The sequence below is a fragment of the Monodelphis domestica genome, chromosome 2 (genome assembly GCF_027887165.1).
Source record: "Monodelphis domestica isolate mMonDom1 chromosome 2, mMonDom1.pri, whole genome shotgun sequence".
Lineage (NCBI taxonomy): Eukaryota > Metazoa > Chordata > Mammalia > Didelphimorphia > Didelphidae > Monodelphis > Monodelphis domestica.
In genome coordinates, this window is record NC_077228.1 from 106,783,822 (window position 1) to 106,811,615 (window position 27,794).

General features: G+C 39.9%; 1 protein-coding gene across 1 annotated transcript; it reads left to right on the top strand.

Moving 5' to 3' along the window:
- The first annotated feature begins 1,593 nt into the window (after window positions 1-1,593).
- LAX1 (lymphocyte transmembrane adaptor 1) lies at window positions 1,594-27,321 on the top strand. Its single transcript, XM_056814620.1, has 6 exons — window positions 1,594-1,624; window positions 10,016-10,178; window positions 20,497-20,606; window positions 21,633-21,743; window positions 24,116-24,201; window positions 25,374-27,321. The coding sequence occupies exons 1-6, from the start codon at window positions 1,594-1,596 to the stop codon at window positions 26,253-26,255; spliced, it is 1,383 nt and encodes a 460-aa protein (XP_056670598.1). The 3' UTR covers window positions 26,256-27,321.
- The last annotated feature ends 473 nt before the right edge of the window (window positions 27,322-27,794 follow it).

Below are 27,794 nucleotides of genomic sequence, written 5' to 3' on the forward strand. Positions count from 1 at the left end.
AGATTTAGGTTCAAATATGGCCTCAGACACTTCCTAGAATGTGACCCTGGGCAAGTCATTTAACCTCCATTGCCTAGCCCTTACTGCTTTTTAGCCTTAGAACCAATGCATAATATTGATTCTAAGAAAGAAGGGAAGGGTTTTAAAAAACTGGAGGGGGGGGGGGGGGGAGAAAGGGAAGGCTGCTATGTCTTTTATGGGCCAAAATTTTTAAAACCTGTTGTAAATAAAAATAAATCACCAGATGTCACCATCTCTTTCTGTGATGTCTTTGGTGTCCAGTTATATCAGGCATGAACCTATTTATTTTCTGAGTCATGCATGAGAGGACAGTTAGGTCATCCACCAAATCTGCCGAAGAGCTTTAGACAAAACGAGATTCTTTTGGGTCTTGTACTTGGTTTGACCCAGTGTTCTAATTCTTCTCTGAGACCATTTCTATCCCCTTCATTTCTCAAGCTGAGAGGGCAGAACTGATGTGGGGATACTATGTATATGGAGAGGGGTGCAGGTCTCTCCATTTTTCTGCAAGAAGATAAAAGGTCTGAGCCATTCCTACTAGCCCCTGAACTCTGTGTTTCAGAAATCTATGTTCCTTCTTTCTTTGGGAATTATCTTTGTCACCCTTTTCTCCCAATACTGTTTCTCTCTTCTGTGGTGTATGTCCCCCACCCTATGTCATCTCATGGCATTGCTGAGCTTTGGGGGTATGGTGGGGAGGGACATGACATATCCTATGTTTTATGACTTCTACTTCAAGATAACCAGTTAGGGTTGTGCCCACTGGAACTGGCAGAAAGTGGTTAACCCACTTAGTTTTTTGCTTTCTAATTTAAGATTTTAAAGAAAATTAAGTAACCTCTTAGCCCTCTTGGAGATGGACTAGGCCAGATAAGGGGAGAAAAGCTTGCTGAGTCACAGAATATGCCCAGTCCCTATCCTTTCAGATTGAGAGTGAGGGTTGTGGGTTTAAACATGATTCTACTCCAAACCTCCTGCATCTTAGGATCAGCCCAGCTGGCAAAGCATACATTTCTAGGTCAGCTAAACAAACAGGGTGCAACAGTACAGTTGTATTCAATTTGGACATTTATTGAATGCCTATTGTGTATTAGACATCATACTAAGCCTGGGGCTACAAGTATCCTGGAAGAGCATTTATTCAATGCCCATATTGTGTGCCAAGTCAGACTGGTCTAGGCACTAGAGACTCAAATATGAGAAATGAAATAAATCTGAAAATGTATGCGCCTCCAACATTAAAGAACTCAAATCTAATGGAAAGGGAGGAATAGGAATTGTGTGTAAGTATGGCACAAAATAGACTGTGAGGAAAGTTTCCAGCAAAGTGCTACAAGAAATTTGGGACCAGAGAAAATATGCTCACTTGTTTGATTCAGAATGGGCTTTGTGAAGGAATTGCCATCCAAGCAGAGTCTTGAAGGAAATGAAAGACTTAGATGATGTCATACCTTGTACAATAAATCACTCAGAGCCTAAAGGTACAAGTCAACAATTCCATTTAATGAAAACATATCCAACAACTCCTCCCAACCCTGGGAAAAGCAATTTTAGCAAAGTAAACACAGCACAATGAGGATATCAAAAACAGTTGACTGGGAAGGTAGGTGGCTCAGTGAAAAAAGAGCCAGATTTGGAGATAGCAAGGCATGGGTTCAAATCTGATCATGGAGACTTCCTAGCAATGTGACCAGAAGCAAGTTATTTGATCCCAATTGCCTACCCTTTACCACTCCTGCCTTAGAACTGATACTTCATGTCAATTCTAAGATAAAAAGTAAGGGTTGATTTTTTTTTAATCTGTTGATGAGGATGTCCCCCTAAGAATCAGGAGCTCACAGCCCACATCTTTGTATAGCCCCCTTGCCCAGAGGATCTAGGGCAGTATCCCACAGCAATACACCTGAATGCACAATTAACTCAAACTGCCCCTACATCTGCTTCACAGAGTCTTGGCTTAAAGCAGAGATGGTCAATGGTATGGGAGTATGGGCTTAACCAAAGCCTCTCCAGTTCTGTTCATGTCTTGGTCTTTAACAAATGGAAACTGGGATGAGAGGGAGTCCCTTGAAAAGGACAGTATAGGAAAGGACTCAAGAGAAAGGCTAGGATAGGATGAGCACAGAAGACAGAATCAGACCATTTGGTTGTCAGAAGGGGAGTTGTTGGTACTACTAGACAACTGAGCTGAAAGTATACAGAACCTCGAATTTCAGGAGGGATTAAGGAGTTTAAACTTTATTCAAATAGGCAGGCAATGGGGAACCAATGAAGACTGGATATCTAAGTGCCCGTGAAAAGAAAACCAAATGAATGAATCGACTTTCTCAGCTCCTTGGGGGAGGCAGGGGGAAATCCAGTTAAATCTCCAGGAGTCAGTTTGAGAATCCAGAAAGTCAGATCCCCTGACTCCTAAATTCAATGCCTCCTCCACCTCACTGAAATTAGAGGCAGATTGTCTAAACATCTAATATGCAGCCACCATTTCCCCTATTTGAACATGAGTGATAATCCTAACCTTTCTAGAGCAGAGATAAAGAAGAATGTGTGATTGGGAAGGACCCTCAACTCACCCAAAGACTGGAACAAAATAATAGAGTCCTCATTGGCTTATCAAGCAGGGACCATTATTTACTAAGTGCCTTAATTAAGCAAGGAGCTATATAGAAGTCAGTGAATAAACATTTCTTATGACAGTTATGATGAATAAACATTAGTCTCTGCCCTCAAGAAACCCAGTTTAACGGAGAATACAATATGCAAGCAATATGTATTCAAGACCAACTGAAAAAAAAATTAACAGAGGGAATTAGACCTCCCTGAAGCTTACACTCCCAGGCCTCAAGTGATTTGTCAAGTAGTATTTTGTATTACAGTACTCCTTTTACACAATGACTATGCATTGCCATTATAGGATCACAGATTTATAGTCAGAAGTATATAGTATCATATTCCTGGAAAACTATACAAACCAAATTGTTTAATCATATTTTAAATGTATGTGTTAAAGGGTTAAAGGAATACTAATGCAACAGAGATTTTCTCTTAATTTTATTGTTTGTAAATCCATCTCCAGCTAGAAACTGAGTCTATGCTATCTTGCTTAAAGCAAGCTATATTTGTGGTATGAAATAATTTGGGAGGAAGAAAGAGGAGAAAACTAGAAAACCTAGACTACAGCTACCAATAAGTATATAAACAATAGGGAAATATAGTTAAAACTAGCTCTTGCATTGCCTTGGCACCATAGGATAGGGAGAGCAAAGACAATCTGTCAACAAGCATTTATTAGGCAGAGGCAGCATCTTCCTGGGTTCAAATCTAGCCTCAAACACTAGCTGTGTGACCCTGGGCAAGTCACTTTACACTATTTGTCTTAGTTTCCTCATCTATAAAATGAACTGGAAAAGGAAATGGCAAACTATTCCAGCATCTTTGCAAGAAAACCCTAAATGAAGTCACAAAGAGTTAGGCAGGACTGAAAAAACACTGAACACAACAGCCCACATACTAACCACATATATACAGTTAATTCTGCCAAGAGGACAACTTGAAAGCAAGGTAGATTGAGACAGCTATCAGTAAATATAAGCATTCAATAAAATTTGAGTGAAGTCAGAACACAAGGGGGCCTGGTCAAAACAAGATCATGATGTTTTAAGTGGATCCAAGACCTTAAGGAACCCCAAAATTTATTTTAATCGTGTCTAATCTTCCTGGACAGTTACTGAGGTAAGCATGACATTCTAGGTTCAATCTAGTCACAATAAAGTTAGGTTCAAACAATATTAATAAATGAAAATAATAATCTACACAAGTATTAGGGAATTATCTACCCAAATTATTACCCAAATTCACACACCTAATAAGTTTAAGAGGTTGACCTTATCGTGACTTCCTGACTACAAATCTAACACTCTTTCCATTACACTGCAATGTCTCCCAAAACATAGTACATGTAGTTGGCACTCAATAAATATTTCTTAAGTGAATACACACATATATAACTTGCATAGATTTATATTCAGTTGCTCTCAGTTTTATCTAACTACACATGTGACAAATATTTGTCATTATAATTGAGTGATTGTCACACGATTCCAGCCACTGGGTAGGTGTTCTAGACACGAGAGAATTATGGGAGTTAAAGGAAAAATTAATCCAGTGACTTAGTTATTGTTCAATTGTTTCAGTTGTATCCAACTCTTTGTGACCTATTCTGGCAAAGATGCTGGAATGGTTTGCTATTTCCTTCTCCAGCTCATTTTATAGATGAGAAACAGAAGCAATCAAGGTGAAGTGACTTACTTGTCACTTACTTACTTACTGGTCACCCCAGTAAGTTTATGAATTGGAATTTGAACTTGGATCTTCCTGATTCCAGATGGAGCACTTTATCCATTGTATCACCTAGCTGCCCTTCTCCAGTAATTTGTAGTTCCTAAATGAAAAGAAGGAAAGCTATATAGGAGGGAGAGAATAAGTATTTATTGAGAATGTACTCTATGCTAAGTGCTTTACATACATTTTATTTGATCTTCACAACAACCCTGAGAGGAAGGTGCTATAATTTATCTCTATTTTATAGTTAAGAAAACTGAGCCAGTAAAGTGATTTGCCCAGATTCCCAAAGTTAGTGTCTGAGGCCAGATTTGAACTTGGTTCTTCCTGTCTCCAAGCCCAGTGTTCTATCCACTGTGCCACCCAGCTACAAGAAGAAAAGGATTATAGGATCTTGTCATTTCAAGTTGGAAGGAACATTGGAGGTTATTTAATGCAAAATATAAGATCTATTTAGTGAATTAGCTGCTCTTCCCTCCAATGTTCTGTCTTCAATTATTATTTCCCAGAAATTATAATCATAGCAAGTCACTTCACTACTTATGACCCAGTGGAAAGAGCTAGGGCACAAGCCCATCTCCACATATGCCCTTTGGGATCATACCACAATCTCATCCCCATGTAGAATCTATGAGAAGGGTTCTAATCTCACTCTACACTGGGAAGAGATTTGGATGTGCATGTATGTGCATGTTTATAGCTATATATATATATATATGTATATATATATATATGCATATTCATACATACACATATAAGGAGAGAGAGATAGGTAAAGGGGGAGAGGGAGAGAGAAAAGGGAGAAAGAATGTGCTTCCAGAACTTTGAGATCTCCAGAAGTCAGAGGAAGTACTTGTTAGTATCTTTTTTTTTTAAAACCTTTACTTCCCATCTTAGAATCAATACTGTGTATTGGTTCCAGGCAGAAGAGCAGTAAGGGCTAGGTAATGGGGGTTAAGTGACTTGCCCAGGGTCACACAGCTAGGAAGTGTCTAAGGTCAAATCTAAATCCAAGACCCTCCTTCTCTAGACCTGGCTCTCAAACCTGTAAAGATTAAAATTTAGGGGAGACGGGGAGACTGAGGCAGGTAGAAATTAGTTTCTCTCTGCAAGGAGTATTATATTTTTTAGAGGTTTATTAAAGGTTAAAGATTAAAGAATATACAAGTAAGAAACATGTGCCTAGGCCAGAGGCCTAGACAAAATAACCTCACATCACGCAAGAGACCGCCTGCTCCAAAACAGAAGTCCAAAAAGAGCCAAGAGAGAGAGCCTCAAAAGCCTTTGAATCAGCTTAAATACCTTCTCGATCTCGGCCCAGGTGAGATTACAAGGCATTCTGGGGAAGTGGAGCAAAGGCTTGTGGGGATTGTAGTCCTATATTTGAGTCTATTTTTTACAAACCACTGAGCCATGTAACTGCCCCCTACTTGCCAGTATATTAAGGCCTAAAATCTGGGAGAAGACAGATCTAGAGGCCAGAGAGCAAAGGACATCTTCAACCATGAAACTAGGACATGATCTTTTCATAACCATGACTCACAGTGCCTAGTGTGACTAAGAGATTTTTTTTTTCCAGACTAGAAGCCTAGGAGAAAAATTCATCTGGGTAGGAGGCATACAGAGGAGGACAAAAAAGGAAGCGCCTACTACAGTCCTGGAAACCCTACACCTGGAGCTAAGGGTCAAAAGAAGTAACTTTGAAAAGGTGGGAGCTAACTATAGTGCCAAACCAAGTCATAGAATTTCAAACTATAACAAACCTTTGGAAAGATCTGCATTTCTGAACCTTAGAAAGGTCTGACCACAGAGATCTTTGTGAACTTTGTGATATGCCTTTTGCTATTTTTATCCCATATATGGTTTTTTTAGTAGCAAAATGCCTAAAAGAAGAACTACATGTTGTTTTCAGAGAGCAGGACAAGAAAAAAAATTTCTTATGAGCAAACTATGGGTAATCTAGCATCTAGCACAGTGTCTAAAACATAATTAAGTGCTTCATCAATATCTATTGACTGACTTAGTCAAGGATGATGATGATAAAAATAATGGCTCACTTAAATCGCACTTTAGAGTTTACCAAATTTTTTTATTAAATCAAAAAATAGCATTATGACTCCATTTTGCTTTTATCTACCATTTTGTGAAATTAAATTTCAAATGCTGTAAGTCACCTGATTTTGGAAAAGTCACCGGTGTATTCTTCCTTCCAAAGGTCACACACCTTTTTTTTTTTAACTCCTACCTTCCATCTTAGAATCAATATTGTGTATTAGTTCTAGGCAGAAGAGCAGTAAGGGCTAGGCAATGGGGGTTCAGTGACTTGCCCAGGGTCAGACAGCTAAGAAGTGTCCAAGGCCACATTTGAACCCAGGACGTCCTGTCTCTAGGCCTAGTTCTCAATCCACTGAACCACCTAGCTGCCCTTGAGAGGTCACCCATCTTAAGGAAATTTCAAAACTACCCTATCTCTCTCTCAACCTTAATGCCATCCTCTGATACTCTCCTCCAATGAGAAATCAAATCTCTAAATCCCTATAATCCTGTTTTTTCCCCATTTTTCTCTCCAAATTGTATACCATGTAGAAACCAAGTTTCAGGGTCCTTGTCTACTAAGGGCCTCTGTACCCATTTGTTTCTACAACTGCATACCTTGTAAATAAATCATTTGGATGATACTCAGTTTCTTTATTTCATTGTAACATCTTACACAGAAGTTAGAATTAGAATGGACCTTAGAGATCATCTCTTTCAACTCACATATTTTATATATGAGGAAAGTGAGCCCATTATATTTGAAATAATTTGCCTTAAGTTGATGAGGGTTATTCCTCCTCTGCCTGAACCTGGGGGTTCCAATAAGCAACATTATAGTACTTGGTAGTGGAGAAAAAAAATGAGTCAGAAAGTAGAACCACAGTAAAATCAACACGTATTAAACCTCCTTTAAAGAGCCCAATTTTGCAGGCAATCTTCAACTTCCTGTAATTGGAGTTTATAGCTCAACTACAGGTCATTACACTTGGGTGGGTCCAACACCCATATGGGTACAGAGAGCCAGCTGTAGCAGTGCCATTGGTGCACACATAGGGCCAGCCATGCTGATAGTAGTAGATACCATTCACCTTTCTGGGGGTCTCAAAGTACTCTGGCAATATGAGATGTTATTTTCTTCACTTTACAGATGAGGACACTTTGGCCCAAAGAGGTTTAAAGGCCTAGACCAAGGTCACATGTTCAGTGAGTGTCAAAGCTAGAACTGAGCCCAGTTCTCACGACTCCAAGTTCTCAACCCTTCCCTTTACATTCACTGGAGAAGATAGCACCCACAGAGTACATCAGAGTGAATGTAAAATGGCACAAAAAGGAGTTTATCTGATTCATCAGTAGGTCTTCTCCTAGTTCCCACAACCCCCTTGGAGGGAGGACAAAGGAACTGACTCCAGTATACAAAGGAAAAACAAGTGTGGGAGGAAGAATAGAAGGAGGAGGAGGAGGAGGAGGAGGAGGAGGAGGAGGAGGAGGAGGAGGAGGAGGAGGAGGAGGAGGAGGAGGAGGAGGAGAGGGGGGAGGAAGGAAGGAAGAGAGTTGTTAACCCAAGAAAGAACAACCTGTAATATACATGCTATAATGGAAAAAGGCCTGAATTTGGAGTCACAGCTCTGGACCTGTTTCCTCATCAGTTAAATAAGTGTGTTAAACTAGATAATCTCAAAGCTCCTGCCTAGCTCTAAATCCTATAATTATATTCAGTAACCCTCTGCCTTCTAGAAAATAGTAATTTTCCCCTCATTGTTATGAATAAGAATTCTCACACCATTGTTTCTGCCAATAGCAGCCTAAAATTGGATGGGGGTTGGAGGGGACAAGGAAGAAGAAAGGAAAATATGCCCTATAGAAGGGTGGTCCAATAAACATCCTTTTGCAACAAAGTAGTTAATTCATTCTAATCATCCTTATCATAACCATAATAACCACTCTTACCATAAAGCTGCAAAACTCCTGATCACTCCATTATAAAATAGTTTTTTTTTATAAAAGTGTTTCTTGAAACATCATCCTGCCAGAAATTTAATTTTCTTTTCTCCTTTATTTATTTTTTAATTTAACTCTTACTTTCTGTACAGAAGAGCAGCAAAGGCTAAGCAATAAGGGTTAAGTGACTTACCCAAGGTCACACAGCTAGGAAATGTCTGAAGTCAAATTTGAACTTGTGTCCTCCCAACTCCAGGCCTGGGGCTCTGCCTACTGTGTTGCCCCTGAAATATCATGCTGCCAAAAATGTGATTTTCATGGAGCCAATTAATAATGTTAAGTGGGGTATATCTAGCTTAGAGAAGGAGGAATTAAAAGAAGGGAGATGAGAGACATAAATAAAGAGGGTCATGGTGAACTGACTGCTGGAATCTCAGTGATCCATCCACTCTGCCTGGGGGATGTTATATCACTTTACTGTTAGGTGTGTAGGGAGACAATGGATGAAGGAGACCAACTACTTATTAATTTCTAGTTAATTTTATTCATGAATAAACACACTTTTATTTGTATAATAGTTAATAATATACTTTAATAGTAAACCACATACATGTATTTGTTAATAGTCCATATTTATATAGCATGGTAAGGTTTGACTTACAGTTCCTCAGGCATTTCCCCTCCAACAGTCTTGTAAGGTAGATAATCTTAACTCCATTTTGTTGTGGTTGTTTTAGTCATTTTTTAGTCACATCTGACTCTTCTTGACCCCTTTGGGGGTTTTCTTGGCAAAGATATTGGAATAGTTTGACATTTCCTTCTCCAGCACATTTTACAGATGGGGAATATGAGACAAACAGGGTCAAGTGACTTTCCCAGAATAACACACAACTATTAAGTGTCTGAATCCAGATTTGAAACGAGTTCAGATTTTAATTCGGTTCTTCATGACTCCTAAGTCAAGAACCCTATCTACTACACCACCTAGCTGCCTGTAAAATATAAAACCCCATTTTATAGATAAAAAACCAACAACTGAGGCACAGAAAAGTCAAATAACTTACCTAGAATGGCACAGTCAGGAAGCGTCATAAGAGAATTCAAACCAGCTCTTTCTGATTCCAAATCCAACATTCTATCCATGATGCCAGACTCCTTCTCATCTACCATCTACAAACCACAAAGGGATCTGGGAAATAAGAAAAGACATACTTCAAGGGCCCTGTAGATGTGCACAAATCTCTGTGACGCAAAAGACAGAGTGATATGTACACTAGTGGGAAAGGGAAAGATGATGTTGTCAAAGATCCAAAGGAGGGAAAAAATCAAAAGAAAGGTAGAGGTGAATATGAGCCAGATTTGAAATGGAGGAAGCAGGCAGATAGGAGGTTGGAAAGAGGGGCACGATTCTGAAAGATTCACACCCTCACCCACATCCACGTCAACACCCCACCCCCCCAGGAAAGACTTAAACAACAACCTCACAACAGACAGACTTCCTAAGTGAGGAGGAGGAGAATGGGTAGTGAACCTTGTTTCAATGCTATATTTCTAAACCTACTCCCATGTCCCATTCCTCTTCATTGTACCCTCCCTCAGTGGGCTCAGGGCTCAGGTCTGTGCTGAGGGAATCTCTCTTCCTTCTTTGAGTCTCCTCCCACCTGTTCCAGCAATCTAGGTGCTTTAGGGGCTCACAGCAGTGAGGTGCTAGAACTCCAGAGAAGAGACACATCAGAGGAAGAAGCCAACCCAGAGACAGGCTATGATCCAGAACTGGTCTCTTGGGTGGATCGAATTCCTGCCAGTTTCAAAGCTCACCTACCCGTTCTGCTTCCTACTGGGTAAGATTTCTGTATGGGGAAGAGTTTCTTTTAAAAAGATTGCCGCATGGGGAGTGAGAAAATGGATGGAGTGGCTAGAATCAAGTTCATTGGTGTCACTGTAAAAATGAGACAATGGGAGCAGGTAGGTGACACGATGGATAGAATGTCAGGCTTGGAGTAAGGAAGACCTGGGCTCAAATCTGGCCACAGGTACTTCCTAGCTGCATGACCCTGGGCAAGTTACTGTACCAATTGCCTGGCCCTTTCTGCCCTTCTGCTTTGGAACTGATACTTAGGATGGGTTCTAAGAAGGTTAGGGGTTTGGGGTTTTGTTTTTTAAAACCTTATCCTCTGTCTTAAAATCAATACCGTGTATCCATTCCCAGGCAGAAGAGCTGTAAGGACTAAGCAATGGGGAGTTAAATAACTTGCCCATGGTCACAGAGGTACAGAGTGTTTGAGGCCAAATTTGAACACTGGGCTGCTCATTTCTAGACCCGGATCTCACCTAGCTGCTCCCCAGTAAAGGGAGAGAGAGAAAAGTCAAATAACTTGCCTAGAGTGACACAGCTAGGAAATGTCACAAGAAGATTCAAACCAGCTCTTTCTGATTTCAAACCTAACATTCTATCCATGATGCCGGACTCCTTCTTATCTACCTTTTCTTTTGAGAGAGAGAGAGAGAGAGAGAGAGAGAGAGAGAGAGAGAGAGAGAGAGAGAGAAAGAGAAACACAGTCTCATTGGGATGGTATAAAGAATTTATGAAATTAAATGAACAGTGGATTAAGTCCACATGTAAGGTAGGAGTTATAATAACTGAGGACTGAATTTCTAAATGGAAGATTTAATTGGATGCTCATGGTGAATCATTGTACCTTGTCTACATTCATTTTTCTGGGAAAGAAAATGAGTCTTGGGGAAAGGGGGAACAGAAGGCACTGAGCTCTTGCTCCAGACAGCAAGATGTCCATTCTCCTCAAAGATTATGAAATTTAGGACCCATTCCCCCCAGCCCCCCCACCCTGCCCTTTCCCACTAAGGAAAGAAGGGATCAAGGAGTGAAATAGATCTAAACCAATGTATAAGATGTGTGAAAAGTTTTCCTTAGAAGTCTTGAGAATATAGGGGTATTCCTCTAAAGGAATAGGATGGGGGCAGCTGGGTAGCTCAGTGGATTGAGAGCTAGGCCTAGAGACTGTCCTAGGTTCAAATCTGGCCTCAGACACTTCCCGGCTGTGTGACCCTGGGCAAGTCACTTGACCCCCATTGCCTAGCCCTTACCACTCTTCTGCCTTGGAGCCAATACACAGTATTGACTCCAAGATGGAAGGTAAGGGTTTTTTTTTTAATAAATAAATAAAAATAAAGGAATAGGATAGTAGAGAAGGGTTAATGACTATGATTTCACTGATATTGGAGACTCCCTGGATGAAGAAACTACCTCTGCCATTGATAGGCAACATCTATGCAGCCTCTTTTTAGCCTTAGAGAGTTGCCAAGAGGCCAGAGGGATTAAAATGACTCCCCCAGGGATCTCACACAGCCAGTCTGTGTTAGCAGTGTGATTTGAACCCAGGTTTTTACAGCTTCAAGACTAGCTCTCTATCCAGTATAACATACTGCCTCTAGGTTCAGACCTAAAAATGACTTGCAAGGGAAGAACATAGGGGGACAGCACAAGGAGGTTGTTTTTTTTTGTTGTTGTTGTTTTGTTTTTAAACCCTTACCTTTGGTCTCAGAATCAATACTATATATTAGTTCCAAGGCAGAGGAGTGGTAAGAACAAAGCCCTGGGAGTGACTTGCCCACAGTCACATAGCTAGGAAGTATATGAAGTCAAATCTGAACCCAGAACATCCCATCTTTAGGCCTGACTCTCTTTCCACTGAGCCACTTAGCTGCCCCAGACAAGAAGGTTTTTAAGTTGTTTTAGAAAGAAAGAAAGGAGCAGATAGTGACCCTGGGCAAATCATTGAACACTGATTGTCTAGCCCTTGCCACTCTTCTGTCTTAGAATGGATATTAAGACAGAAGATAAGGTTTAAAAAAAAAGAATAGAAAGAGGAAGGAAGAAGGCAGAAAGAAAAGTGTTTGTTAGTCTACAGATGTGGCAAGTGACCACAGTGAGATGTTATAAAGGTTATTTATATCTAATTATTTTGTTGTATTTTATTCCTTTGCTCCTACTTTGAAAGGAGGAGAAGGGATATGGGAGTAGGATTGAAAATAGAACACTAAAAGAATACTCACTGCATTGTATAGAACAATGAATAATAAATATTATAAAGGACAGCCAGATGGCAAGGGGATCTTTCATTCAAATCATCTGCTTTGGCAAAAACTTCCTGATTTTCAGGTTTATGGGGCATGACACCAAGGGGCAAAGTCATGTCAACCACTTTGGAAACTGAGAACAGGAGAGAACCCTTTTCCCTTAGCAAGTTCCAATCAACAAGCATTTATAAATCCTGGGCCTATATTCTGTGCTGGGTGCTGGAGATACAAAACCAAAAATGAAACAATACCTGCCCTCAAGGAGCTTACATCCTGCCAGGAGAGAGAGGAAGGAAGGAAAGGAAGGGCCAGTCATTGGTGGCCGAAAGTAGATTGGCAAAACAACCTGAGTGAGTTCTGCCATCTTCTGAATTCCTGAGAAAAGAGAAGTCCAACTGTGAGTTAACTAATCCCACAGTGTGTCAGAATTCTAGGTGGAATAATGTGCCTTTCCTGTGCTGGAGGATCCAGAGTAGTTTATTCTCTGCTCTCTATTCAGGGTGAACTCATTCATTACACACTAAAAAACAGATGGTAAATACCAAGTACAGAGTAAGTGCTGAAAATATTTATTCTCCCTTTGTTTTAAATGCTGCTCAGCACTTCCTGTGCCCCTTGCTACATCAGCACATTGGTATTGATGCTTCCTGTAGCTGACTTTCTATTTCCATTCCAGTAAAGCCACCAGCTACCTTCTAACAGCATAGGGAGGCTCTACAGCTCAGCAGGGCTTCCTATCACCTACCCATCTCCCTTCACTCTTGCATGCTTCATGTACTACACTCTTCTCGCATATGCCCACTCACAAGGAAGCAAAGATCACAGAATGTCACCTAAACTATTTCTGGATACAGAGGCAGGTCATGCGTTGCAATGTAGAATGGATCCACATAGGAGGAGTTCAGCTAGATAGACCAACCAATCCAGGACAGAGATCGCAGACAGGGACAGTCTAAAGGAGCTTGTTAAGGAAAGATAGAAGGTAGCATCAGGAACACTAGAAAGAAAGGAATGCAGAAAAAAGGAGATTTCTCTGTGGCAGAGGCAGTATATTACAGTGGAAAGCCAACTGGACTGAGAGGAATAGGTGATAGATTTGAATTTTGGCTCTTTGATTTAGGATTGGAGATTTAGAGTTAGAAGAGAACTTGAAAGTCATTGAGTCCAACTCCATCATTTTGTAGATGAGGAAAATGAAACCTAGAGAGTTCAATGACATATCTGTCACACAGCTAATAAGTATTATGGGTTATAACCCAGATTTTCCTGACTCCAAGTCTATTATTCTCTCTACTAAGCCATTCTGGACCTTTGGACAAGTTGCTTCTCTGAGTCTCAATTCACTTGTCTGCAGAAAGAATGAGTTGATCTAGATAATCTCCAGCTCAGAATCCTCTAATCCTGTGAGTCTTATTTAAAATAATCTTTTAAATATTTTAATTTGGAGATCCTGAAAGAAACAAGGAGTTGGGGGGACACTTGAAAGAAAGGAACACAGAAAACAAGATTTCTGTGTAGCTTGATATTAACTGAGTAACAAGCTAATTTGATTCAATATTATTAGATACAAATAACAGGCAAATTCACTTTTGCTCTGGGGAAATAACAGTTCAAAAAGTTTTCTGTGTTAAAGAGGGTTGCTAGCTACCTATTGTGATAAATAAGTAGTGGAGAAGTCAATGACATTGAAGAGAGAGTGGACCTAGAAAAAACTAATACATTATTTTTCCTCCCCAATTCAGGTGTTCAGGTTTTTTTGTTTTGTTTTGTTTGTTTTTCTTTTTGGCAATTTAACCTACATTGGAAATACCCACCCCTATAATCTCCTGGAACAAAGAGAAGATTATGGAAAACACCACCATCCCACAGATTGTTGGTAGCCCCAATGGGTGAGTGTTCATTTAAAGACTTGCTTTAATGGACTAGCAGATGGAGTTTTCCTCACCACTAGCTTATATGGAGAGTGGAAGTTTCCTCTGGTAAACTCCCATCTTGACAATGTTGTTGCCACTAAAACTGAGACTATCTAGATACACTTGATGGGATCTATTGTGTGGTTTGTGTTGCAGGAGGAGAGTGGAAGGATTGTGGGTGTCTTTGTAAAAACTAGACAGCAGCCTTAGTGGGGGATTTTCCCAGCAAAAAGCTATGTGGCACATTTCAAATTCTGTCTGCTTGGAGTCAAGAAGATAGATGACAGAAATTAATTAATACATGATGTTTCAATAAGTGTTTAAGAATTGTATACGTATCCAGCACTGTTAGGCACTAAAGATACAAAGAGAAAAGCTCTCAAGAGCTGACGTTGACCTGGGCAGCTTCTTTCTTAGAGAGGCTATCAGTCATAATCCAAATTCCATTCCCTATCACCCACCTCCCAATTCCTTATTCCCACCCCCACTTAACACTCCTACCTCAAAGCCCCAACCAAGCACCATCCAATTCCTTCCACTGTGCCCTCTGGAATGCCTGTTCCAGAGGCAATAAACTTACCTTCATCCTAAATCTTTCCCTTTCCCATTCCTTCCATCTCCTAGCAATTATTGAAACCCAGATGACAGAGGCCTCCCTGGCCATATTTTCCAGCACTGACTACAGCTTCAGTCATTCACACCTTGGCTCATTCTTGGTCAAGATGGTAGAGTTGGAATACTTATTGGATTGGATTCAATTGGTTCCTCTCTTTTCTCTAGGTTTTTGAAACACCACTCTCCGGGTTCCTTTCCCATCAAATAGCTCCTTCTCAGTCTCCTTTGCTGGCTCCTCATCCATGTCACACCTTCTAGCTATAAGTGTCCCAAAGGGTTCTCTCCTATGTACTTTTCTCTGTGCCCTCTATACTATTTCACTTGGTAATTTCATCAGCAATCAGGGATTTATATATATTTTGATGATTTTCAAATTTTCCTATCCTGCCTGTATTAATTTAGGGATATTAATTTTAATCTTTACATGTCCTAACCTCTCGTCTACTGATCCCTAGTGTCACATTTCCAATTGTCTTTCAGATATCTTGAACTAGATGTCTGGTAGGCTTCATAAATTCAACACATTCAAAACTGAACTCATTCTTTTCCCCCTTAAATACCCCTCCCCTGCTAATTTCCCCATAACTATTGAAAATAATATCATCCTCATAATCTCTTAGGCTCACAACAAAGATGTCATCCTCAACTCCTCACTGTCTTTCACCCCTCCCCTGTCATAGCCAATCTCTTTACAAGGCCTGTTAATTTCACCTCTGTAATAATCTTTCCCAAATATACCTCCTTCTCCTCAAATACAGCCATCATCATCACCTTGGAGGTCTCTAACTCATGTTTGGACTATCACAATAGAATGCTGGTGGGACTGATAGGAGCAGTGCTACTTGGGTCTCATCCAGAGAACTAATTGATGACTCAAACTGACTCCATTCCCAGGAAACAAGTTTATTATAAGAGAATATAGTAACAGAGTAGCTAATATAGTAAACAAGTAATTAAGGTAAGATAGGGAGGTAAAGCGGTATGGTAAGAGTAAAAGTTAGAGTGAGAGAGAGGGAGAGTAAAAGGTGGGTTTTCTGGAAAGCTTTTTAATCTTGATTAGTCACTTAAAAAGGGGTGATTTGTTTGGGCAGTTGTTGCCCTGTGTCTAGAGGGAGCTAAAGTCACTTTACCCATGGTCCACTCTGTTTGCCCATTGTGGGGAGCAAACCATAATGTGAATGGTGCTAATGATATGTTAAATGCCCTGGGGCAACTTTAGGTCAAGTTTTGTTCTTTTCTGTGCTGACTCTAAGAAAGGCAGTGAGTGTGGAAATTGATCCTTGTTTGAACTTAGTCCCATGTGATAGGAAACTGAATCCCCTGTACTTGCTGTTCAGACACCCCCAACCAAGGACCTAGGTTATGTCTAAAGATTGATGTAAGGAGTTTTCTCATAATTGTAAATTTAAGCAATCTGTACATCATATATGAAAGATGGATCCATTCTAATCAACTCATTGTTTCTGTGTTCTTTTGATTGTTTACAGCTATTTAGCATGGTTTGTGGGACATTTCAGTCCACATCAGGTCCATCTGTCTCAAGTCTCTCCCCACTCCAATTAATCCTTCATTTAGCCACCAAAGTAATTTTACTAATGTACAGGTCTGACTATGTCACTCCCATACTTAGTAAACTCCAGTGGCTCCCTATTGTCTCCAGGACCAAATACAAAATGCAAATCAATCATTAAATGCTCTTCATATGACCCTCAACCTCCTCATTTTTCCAGTCTTCATAAATCTTACTCTCTACTACATACTTAAAAAAAACAAAACCCTGGAGGCAGCTGGATAGTTCAGTGAATTGAGAGCCATGCCTAGAGGTGGGAGGTCCTAGGTTCAAATCTGGCCTCAGACACTTCCTAGCTGTGTGACCCTGGGCAAGTCACTTGACCCCCATTGCCTAGACCTTACCACTCTTCTGCCTTGGAACCAATACACAATATCGATTCCAAGACGGAAGGTAAGGGTTTAAAAAAAACAAACCCTTATATTCTGTCTCAGAATTAATACTAAGTATTGGCTCCAAAGCAAGAGTTGTAAAGGCTAGGCAGTGGGGGTTGACTTTCCCAGGGTCACACAGCTAGAAAGTGTCTGAGGCCAATTTGAACTCAGAACCCCCATCTCCTGGTGCTCTACCCATTGAGCACCCTAGCTACTTCTACCTCCTACCATGTATTCTTCAATTCAGTGACACTGGCCTCCTGGCTGTTCCTTAAATAAAACACTCCATCCCTTGGCTCCAAGCATTTTTCTTGGCTGTCCCCCATTCCTGGAATGCTCTTCCCAATCAATCTACTTATTTCTCTGATTCCTTTCCAGTTCCAGCTAAAATCCCACCTTCTATAGGAAGATGTCAATCCCTTTTTTATTCTGGGGCTTTTCCCTCTTTTAATTATTTCCTGTTTTCCTTATTTATAGCTTTTTAAAAATATGTTTGTTTTCTTGTCACTCCCTCATTCTTTTGCAAGCTCCTTGATGGAAGGGACTATGTTTAATTTAAATTTAATTTAATTTGTCTTTTCTGTGCAAACTCTAAGAAAGGCAATGAGTATGGAAACTGAACACGATTTGAATTGTTCCCCAGTACTTAGGACAATGCCTGACACAAAGTCAGCATTTAATAAGTATTAACTGACTGACTGAGAGATATAGCTACCTAGGATTTTTGTTCAGACACAGTATCAATCTGCATTTCAACATCAGAAGCAGTCTCAGAAATAACTTTATTTTTCTATTTTTTTTAATTTAATTTAATTTTTAAAAAATTTCCCATGGCTACATGATTCATGTTGTCTCCCTCCCCTCTTTTCTCCCAACTCCCAGAGTTAACAAGCAATTTCTCTGGGTTATTCATATATTATCACTCAAAACCCATTTCCATATTGTTCATTTTTGTAATGGAGCAATCCTTTAAAACCAAAACCCCAAATCTTATACCTACATAAATAAGTGATAAATCATATATTTTCTTCTGCATTTCTACTCCCACAGTACTTTCTCTGGATATGGATAGCGTTCTTCCTCATAAGTCCCTCAGAATTGTCTTGGATCACCGCATTGCTTTTAGTGGCAAAGTCAGATATAACGTTAGATGTGGCCTTGGATCACACCTAGGATGAGCCACTTTTTTGTTGGGTTTAGAGACTTTCTTTCAGGTGCACAGTCCCTACTCTGAGCACATTGGGGAATCCATTTCTTGGGAAGAGAAGGTGTAACTTTAGGGCCTACCCTTCAGGATTATGATTGCCTTTGGTGAACTGATACTCAGCTGCAGCTCAGTTTTGAGCTGCCAAGTCCCATTGCCAAAAAATCCATGAAAACCCTGGCAAGACTTTCCTTGCTCCCTCATCCCCCAAAGCCAAGGAACTCATGAGAGAGAAGAGTGAGAAGCAAAAACAGATGAAGGTGGAGAAAGCATCAGAATGAACAGATTTCATCTCTTACTCAACTATGGACCAATTTTCTACCCAACTTTCTACCTCTCAATTCTTATTCTTTATCTTACTTAGCACCCAGCAAGAACTTGATAAATGTGGAAACAATTACAGAAAGCATTAGATCCCAATCTCCTCCCTCAAAGGAAAATAAATACATCTACCAGCCCAGTCTATCACAGCAGTGTAGTATTTTAGATGAGGCAGCATGGTTTGCTGGAAGCCACACTGTACTGACAGACAGGCCTGAGCTCATTCCAGATTGGTCATTTATTAACAGTATGACCTTGAGCAGCTTTCTTGACCTTTCTGAGCCTGTTCTCTTTTACGGAAAATGAGAGATAATGACACTTGTTCTAGCTACCTCAGAGCATCACAAGACAATCACATCACAAGTGAAAGCACTTCTTAAATATAACAGCATCCTTGCCTCCAAATCCACTCCTGTGTGGAATAGAAACTAGAAAAGACACGCGTTGCAAGAATTGTTTTGTTTTATTTTTAAAACAGTTCAGTGTAACCATTTTAGCAAAGCACTGTTACTATGAACCATCTGCCAAGATGTAGGAATACCTTCCTTGTATAAGATAAATAAGATCTGTGATATAGTATAACACCTAATACAATATATTACAGTATGTTGTTGTGTTATATTGCTGATTGTGTTTAATTTATAGATGTATGCTAAGCTCCATTAGCATGATATACATTCTCACCGATCTGCCATATAACTGTATCTATAATTATGTAGATAATGCTAAAGTGGTATGTGTAGGAGGAGAGGAGTGGCAAAGTGGAGTGAATGAAGGTACTAGAAATGGGTGGGATTTATTGTAAGTTCCATAAAAGCAAGGATTTGGATTTGGATTTTTTGTCTTTACAAGTACTCTATTTAATATTTATTATCTATCCGGGGACCTCTTCTTTCAATATACCCTTGTCCATTTTATTGGTTCCCATTGGTTTAATTATTACTTCTATGTATATGAGTCATTTATATATGTATATGCGTATTGTGTGTATGCTTATATGTATATATATATAGTCTCCATACATGTGTGTTTATATATATACACAAAAAAGCAGACAAAGACTTAATGCCTTTTCTGAATTCCAACTCTTTTCCTAATTACCAGTTTTTTTATTGAACATCTCCAGCTTGATGTCTTAGAAGAACATCATAGCATGTCCAAGATGGAAGTCATTGTTTCTCCATATGTATACATGTGTAAATGTATTTTAAAGTATACATATATAAACATATGCCCATATATGGATATATCTATATGTCTACACAGGTAGGTGGGGGAGAGGCAGTTTGGTGGCATAGTGGATAGAAGGATAGAGTGCTAAATTAGGAACTCATCTTCCTGACTTCAAATCTGACCTTTGACACTTACTAGTTATATAACCATGGTCAAGTCACTTAATCTTGTTTGCCTTAGTTTCTTCATTTGTCAAATGAGCTGGAGAAGGAAATGGCAAACTACTCTAGTATCTCTGACAAGAAGATCCTAAATGGAGTCACAAGGAGTCAGGCATGACTAAAACAACTGAAGAAAGAGAGAGAGACAGAGAGAGAGAGAGAGAGACAGAGAGACAGAGACAGAGAGAGAGACAGAGAGAGAAACAGAGAGAGAGAGAGAGAGAGAGAGAGAGAGAGAGAGAGAGAGAGTTATCATTATAGTTATATGGAAACAAACAAAAATAGAGAGAATCTTCAGATCTAATTTCTCTGCTGAACTCTAACTCTATCTCTACATTATAGTCTTACTGGATATCGCCATTTTGAACTCAATATGTCCAAGATGGTACTCATTGTTTTCCATGTCTCAAACTTCCACATTTCTATTCCTTGTACCCTCATCCTACCAATCACACTGGTTCTCAAACTAGAGAACATCTTTGACTCCTTTTCAACTCCTTCCTCACCTTTTCCAACCCCATATCCTATCATTTGCTAAATTTTGCCCATTCCCAGTGGTGGAATCCATTGATTGGTACAGCCAGGAGGGTACTCTGACATGTCAGGCAAATATGCAAAGCCCCACCTAGCCTGGGAAAAGGGAACCTGGATTAATTGTGGGTTCTCCTAGATTTAAAGACCAACCCAGTGTCCTGTTTTCTGTGGTTTCGGGGCTTCTTGCCATCGTCTTCGTCACTGCTCTTCTCTTCACGCTGTGGTTCTGGAATAAATGGAAAAAAAGTGAGTCAAATGTGTTTTCAGATTGTGTATGAAAATTATCCTTTGTATTTAAAGTCTACCTTTAGACAAATTTAATCCCCACTCCAAGTCCATTTGGAAGAGCATACTAGTTGCATAAAGTCCTATTCACTTCCTATAGACCCCTCTGTAACCAAGACAAGGCAACTAGAACTTTGTCTCTGGGAAAAGAAATTTAAAGGTCATATTGACTGTACTCAATAGAACAGAAATAGCTAAGTGGCACATAGTTAGCAAGAATGATTAATTAAAATAGGATGCTACCAGATGATAGTTTCTTTTTCCTTAACTCCTAAATATAACTATCCACTGCCTCAACCAAAGTGAGCTCCTTTCCTCACTCTAGTATTGGCAGGGACCTCCCCAGTAGTAGCCTTAGGGTTTCTTGGGGTCTCTGCCACACCCAGAAACTCCCAACTGACTTGAGTTTAGATTTCATGTCACTCATCTAGCAACAATTTCTGGTTGTAACACCATAAACCCCACCCAAGAGGCAGGGCTTTAGTCCTTTCAAAGAAGCAACTATTGATTTCAAAATTGTTGATTATCATTTAAATCAGGTTTGCTGGTATGTTTGTGTGGTTCGTTTAATATGAAGCATGAAGCAAACCTGCTACTCTTGGATGCCCTCTTCTCAAGACTTTCTTTTTAAAAACTCTTACCTTCCATCTTGGAATCAATACTATGTTTTGGTTCCAGGGCAGAAGATTGGTAAGGGTTAAATGACTTGCCCAGAGTCACACAGCTGGGAAGGGTCTGAAGTCAGATTTCAACCCAGGACCTCCCATCTCTAGCCTTGACTCTCAATCCACTGAGCCACCCAGCTGCTCCTGCCAAAACTTCTAATTGTCTTTATTGTGTCATATGGGATTGACCTAATCTGGAAAAATGAGCAAGGCAATCTCCCAAGTACTTTCCATACCCAAGAGGAGAATTTGATAGGTGAGGACCCATCTAATGTAAAAGCCCAGATGCTACTGATACCTCTCTTATCCTCTTGCCTTATAGAACAAGTATCTTACTTCCGTGTCACTGTTTTCCCCTTGGTGACACTGTCTCAATCCAGAGACCGAGCAAAAAACATCTATGGATTTCTGCCCCAAAGTCAAGTAAGGCCTGGTAGGTTTTTTTCTTCTCATGTTTCTGGGTTCATAAAGAATGAGTTGACTTCTATTTCAGGGTTCACAGAGGTAGCAAAAGTGGCAGAGCCAAGATTCAGACCCAGCTCTAATGGCTCCTAATTCAGGGCTCTTTCATCTTTTATTGTTACTCTGGAAAGTGCAGAAAGAATGAGACCAGTGAATCCCAGATTGTATTTTTAGTGAGATAGACTCAAGAAAGCTGCAGGAAAGGTGCAAAAGAGAAGTGGGAAAGACTAGAGAGTAGGAAGGGGAAGTACAGCTAGAATTAAAGAGCAGGAAGAAGATAAGTTGTGAAACTGCACCTAGTATAGCATCTCTCAGTCACTAGCCATCATCTGGCTCAACTCAGGATGGGAGTGAGGAGCACCAGATAAAACTTCTCTTATCAGTCTAGCTACCAGAATAACCTTTCTTATCCACAAGTCTGGTTATATCACTCATTCCTCTGTTCAATCAATCAACAAAGATTTATTAGGCACCCACTGTGTGTCTTACACAGTGCTGGGCATTGGAGGGACAAATAAAAAAGTGAAACACTCTCTGCCTTCAGGAAGTTAACATTCTATTAGAAAGATACACCATTCACAGATAAGAAAATACCGTATATATGCAAAGGAAAAACACAGTGATTGTTGGGGGCAGAAAACTAAAATCTGGGGGGGGAAAGGAATACCTCTGAAAGAAGAGAACACTTGAATGGAACCAGGGTACCAAGAAGAACAGATAACTAAGGAAAGTATTCCAGGCCCCAAAAACAACCTTGCCTGGGAGTAGGAGAAGGGGAGAGTGAGTAGGTTCATTTGCCTAGAGTATTAAGGGCATGAGAGGCTCTAATGTGTAATCATCCTTGAAAGATAGGCTGAGGCTAGATTATGAAGGAAAGTTAGATACCGTACAGAAGAGTTTATCTTAGGTACAATGGGTAAACCACTGAAGTGTTTAGAGCAGAGAAGTGGGATGATCAGATCTGCACTTTAGGAATACTAATCTGGGCCAGGCATGCTAAAGTTCCCCTGAAGTCCCTGGAGTTCATCTGAAGTTCTGCCAGAGTGACGGAGGCTGGAAGTTCACTTGAAAGTGGGAATTTTGAACTGTAGTAGAACTCAAATCTATCATGTATCTACACCAGATCTGTTACCAATGTGGTGAGTCCCTGGAAGTGGAGGGCCAACAGTCTGCCTAAGGAGAGGTTAATCAGCACACGTCAGGAAAATAGAACAGGTGAAAACTTCTATATTACTCAGTATTGATATCAAGACCATGAGTGGACACTGAACAGGAAGGAAGGAACAAAGGAATGAAGGAAGGAACCAACCAACCAATTTGACAGTGCAGAGAGGGGAGGGTCAAACTGGGTGCAGAAGGCTATTGAAATAGACTGACCCCTAAGAACTGAAATTGGGTGGTAGTCATATGGGTGGAGAAAAAAGTTCAGAAGATGTTTTGGAAGTAGAATTAATAAGACTTGATAATTGATTGAACACAGATAGTTCTTTGTTATTATTCCTTTCTTGTGCTTAATACTTTATCATGTTAGATTAGAGTTATGTATAATGGACAGAAGATTGGGTCTAGAATCAGGAAAGCCTGAGTTCAAACTTAGCCTCAAATATTTACTAGATATGAGATGCTAGACAAGTCACTTCACCTCTGTTTGCCTCAGTTTCCTCAATTGTAAAAAGGAGATAATAATGGCATCTACCTTCCAATGTTGTTGGGAAGATAAAATGAGCTCATATTTATAAAGTATTTTGCAAACATTAACAAAGCATATAAATATTTTTATTGTAAAGTTGTTTCAGTCATGTTCAGTTTTTTATGACCTGATTTGGAGTTTTCTTGAGCAAGAATATTTTGTTGTTTGCCATTTCCTTCTCCAATTAATTTTACAGATGAGGAACTGAGGCAAACAGGGTTAAGTGACTTACCCAGGAACACAGAGCTAATACATGTCTGAGACTAGATTTAAACCTTCCTGAAACCTTCCTGATTCCAGACCTACCTCTCTATCTATCATACTACCTACTTGCTAAACTATACAGATGTTAGCTATTGATGATAACAATGACAATGATTTATATTTGTTTCATATCTCCCCACTAGATATAAATTGGAAGAACATTATCTTATCTAAACTGATATCTCCCCCAACACTAAACATAATTCTCCAAATATATCACTTAATAGATGTTTATTGAATATTGAACAGATGAGTATCTGAAACCCCGAGCAATTACAGGGTTGCCCATGACACTGGGGCCCATTTGGGATTGCATTGCTTGGATCCTGGCTTGTCCTACCTCTCTTCTCAGAACTGTTCTCTGATTCTTCTTCCTTCATGTGTTTAAGGTCGACGTCACTCAAGAAATATTCGTATTTTCAGTACTGAGAGTCTCATTCCCAGAAATTCGGACAATCCTAACTCTGAACATGTGGTAAGACCCAGGCGTGCGCGCACACACACACACACACACACACACATCCTTGTATTCTTGGTCCATATGCCCACATGTGCCTGCATTTACACATGTATACATATGTGTATACATATATTCACATGCACACTATTCAACACATATCTACATAAAAAGAACCCTTAGCTTTTGTGTCTAGCACATAACTTCTAGAGAAAATTAAATATAAACTACTTTTATTCCTAAAGCTACCTTTCTATGTACTTGAATTGAACTCAGAAATTCAGATATCTCTCTGAGTTAAAGTTATAATTAAAAGAAAAGTTATCTCTCAAAACTGTAACCTCTGAGATACTTCCAGACCAGGGATTTGTTATCTTTATGCCATACAAGTTAATTTAATCTATCCCCAATTCTCATCTGACTTTGTGCATTTAGGGAAGCCTTTATTTCTTTCAAGGAGATAGTTAAGTCTGGTAGTTTTGATCCCCTAACAAAGACTACGAGATGTGGATGGGTCCCATAAAATAACTAATATTCCTTAGTTGATAGAGAGGGGGGGTGATTAGCCTCACGTGAATGCCAGTTAACCTTTTTTAGTATAGGCAATTGTAATGCTTTTGCCCCAATTCTACAATCTATCACTTTTTCTCCATGCCTACTGAGACTCCTTTATTGTTGTGTGTTATTAAAGAGGGTCCCCTCCTTCTCATTGGCTTTACTGAGGCTGGCAGTCTGACCCACTTTGTTGACAGTGAGACCCATCACTTTAATACTGCTTAAGTGCTGAAGCTTGTACCTCAGTTTACTCTTATTAATTTTATTTGCTACACCTCTATGCCTCCATATAATATCACAATACAATAATCAGAGGAACTCAGAATCAGGCAAGAAGGACCTCAGAGTTCATTCAGTCCAACCTATATATGAATAGGAATCATCTCCATCTCATATCTCATATTTTCACAACCCATCTATAAAACATACTAGAAAAAAAATAATAAACTTTTTCTGGTTCCTTGGCCCAAGGTAAAGCAATTTTGTAAAGCTATAGTAGGTCTGGGAAAACATACCATGAAGGAAAAAACCAAAAGCAAAATAAGCAAAACATCATGATGTGGGAAGGAAAAATTATGCTAAAGTCCCATGCCCCTGTTCTGATCCATTTAAATCATTTCTCTATTTCCTTACAGTTCTCACCAACAGTACATGTCCTCCAGTCATGCAGAGCCAGTGTCCCTACCATCACATATGAGGTTGGAATCTATGACAACACTGCTATATCTCAGGTCTGTGGGAGCTTTATCCCTGCAGCAGACTATGTCAATGTTGGAGCTTCCATAGAAAGCACAAGCACTTCTTCAGAGGATTCCCAGGATTATGTCAATGTGCCCAATGCCGAAGAAGTTTCTAAGAATCCAGATGCAGTAAACTCATTGACTGAAAATCTCCAGGATCCTCAAATATCTGAAGAGAGTAAACCCAGTGCAGGAAGAGACAGAAGCTCTAGAGGTGTTGAAGACTGCACCAGTATTTGGGTTCTGGACATTGAGGACAGTGATTATCATGGGGATGCAGAGGCCTCTTCTCAGTCTTCCAATGACTATGTAAATGTGCCTGCAGCAGACAGTGAGGATGATCAGGACAGACAACCCTGGGTGACTTTTCGAGACTATAGGGCTTATGACAATGTCCTATGGGCTGAGCCTAATGGGAAAAAGTCAAATGAAGGGGAAGGGTTGACATCAATAAATGTAGGAGACTTGCTGGTTTGGACTCCCATTCTCCCTTTTGATGTCCAATATGAAGAGCAAAGAGAGAACTCACTTGACTTCTGGGATTATGTGAATATGGAGCCATCAGCCCAGATTGGAAACAGCCAAGAAGAGACATCTGGAGAAACGGATAGTGAGGAATCTGATGACTATGTAAATGTGCCAAGTGTGATCGAGGAGGAGAAAATCAGTATTGAGCATGGACCTGGGGCAAAGGAACTGACTGCACAGGAGAAATCTACTAGCCAGGATGGAGATTTCTCTAGGTTCCTTCATAATTTAACTTCTGTACCCACCTAGCAGGGACTGAACTCAATGGAGGACTAAGAAATTTTCAATCTGAGCCATCTAATGAAAGATGAAAGAGGTGTGTGACAAGTGGGCAAAAGGACCTATGAAAATGGTGAGGGCAGGGGAAGGAGAGCGGCAAAAGTAAGAAAGGAACTACTCTTAAGCAATGGAACCTAGTAGAACCAGCATAGACCTGCAAGCCAGGAAAATGAGGGATGAACTCTGATTCTACCAATTGTATGTTCCATTTGTAAGTTAGTTACCTCCCTGTACTTCAGTTTCATTATCTGCCAAATGAGCATATCTAGTCCCACCTGCCTAAGAAGCAGTGTGATACAACAGAAAGCACTATACATTTGGAGTCAAAGGGCTCGAGTTCAATGCCAGCCTAAACTAATCCCAGCAAAATTATACTTAGGTGTAGGCTTGGGAAAATAACCTCTCAGGGCCTCAGTTTCCACATCTGTAAAATGAGGGACAGGACTAGATGGTTTCTAAGGTCCCTACCAGTTCCAGATCTATAATCCTTCCCCTCAGAGTTCCCATGAGGATGTTCTAATGATGTAAAAGCACTTTATAAAGGAAGGGGTAATACAAATATAAGGAATGATCATTCCAAACCAGTGATGTTACTAATGCCTCTCTGAGAAAAATCACCATTAACAATGCTGCTAAAATTATATATTGAAGCAGTTAAGCATACTCCATCATAAAAATGCCAACTGATGCAGAGTGAAATGAGTAGAACCAGGAGAACATTGTGGAACAATCTTATGAGAGAGAATGCTAACCACATTGAGAGAAAGAACTGAGAGTATAAATGCAAAAGAAAAACACATTATATTACCTGTCACATGTATATATGGGCATGTGATTTGGGGTTTAGGCTTTAAAAGATAGCTCTATAGCAAAAATATGGATTCATATTGGATATTAATATGGAAATAAGTGTCAAGTAATAACATTTGTAAAACCCAATGGAATTGCTTGTCATCTCTGGGGATGGGGAGGGAAGAGGAGAGGGGAAAAAATGAATCATGTATTTAAAAATAAAAATTAATAAAAAATAAAAATGCCCCAAATTAAAATGTTTTCAGTTTCTGAATCTTAATCTCTACTTCCCACCAAGGCTGCTCCATTTTTACTGTTTCACCTAAAGGTGGATTTTCATGGATTCAATGAAAGATATTAGTTGGGTTTGCTTATATGTAGAAGTCTAGACAAACTCAGAACTAAGTTAGGGGGAAGTTTTCATTTGGTCCATTTGTATGATCATATGATCTTATTGGAAAGGAGTTAAACTAGAAAAGGATCCAATCTGGTGACCCAAGGTGGAAGATCAAGAAATCTACAAACAAGGGGCATATAGGTGGCTCAGTGGATAGAGAACCAGTCCTAGAGATGGGGGGTACTTGGTTCAAATCTCACCTCAGACACTTCCTAGCTGTGTGACCCTGAGCAAGTCTCTTAAACGACAGGTGCCTAGTCCTTACCACACTTCTGCCCTTGGAACCAATACTTAATATTGATTCTAAGAAGGAAGGCAAG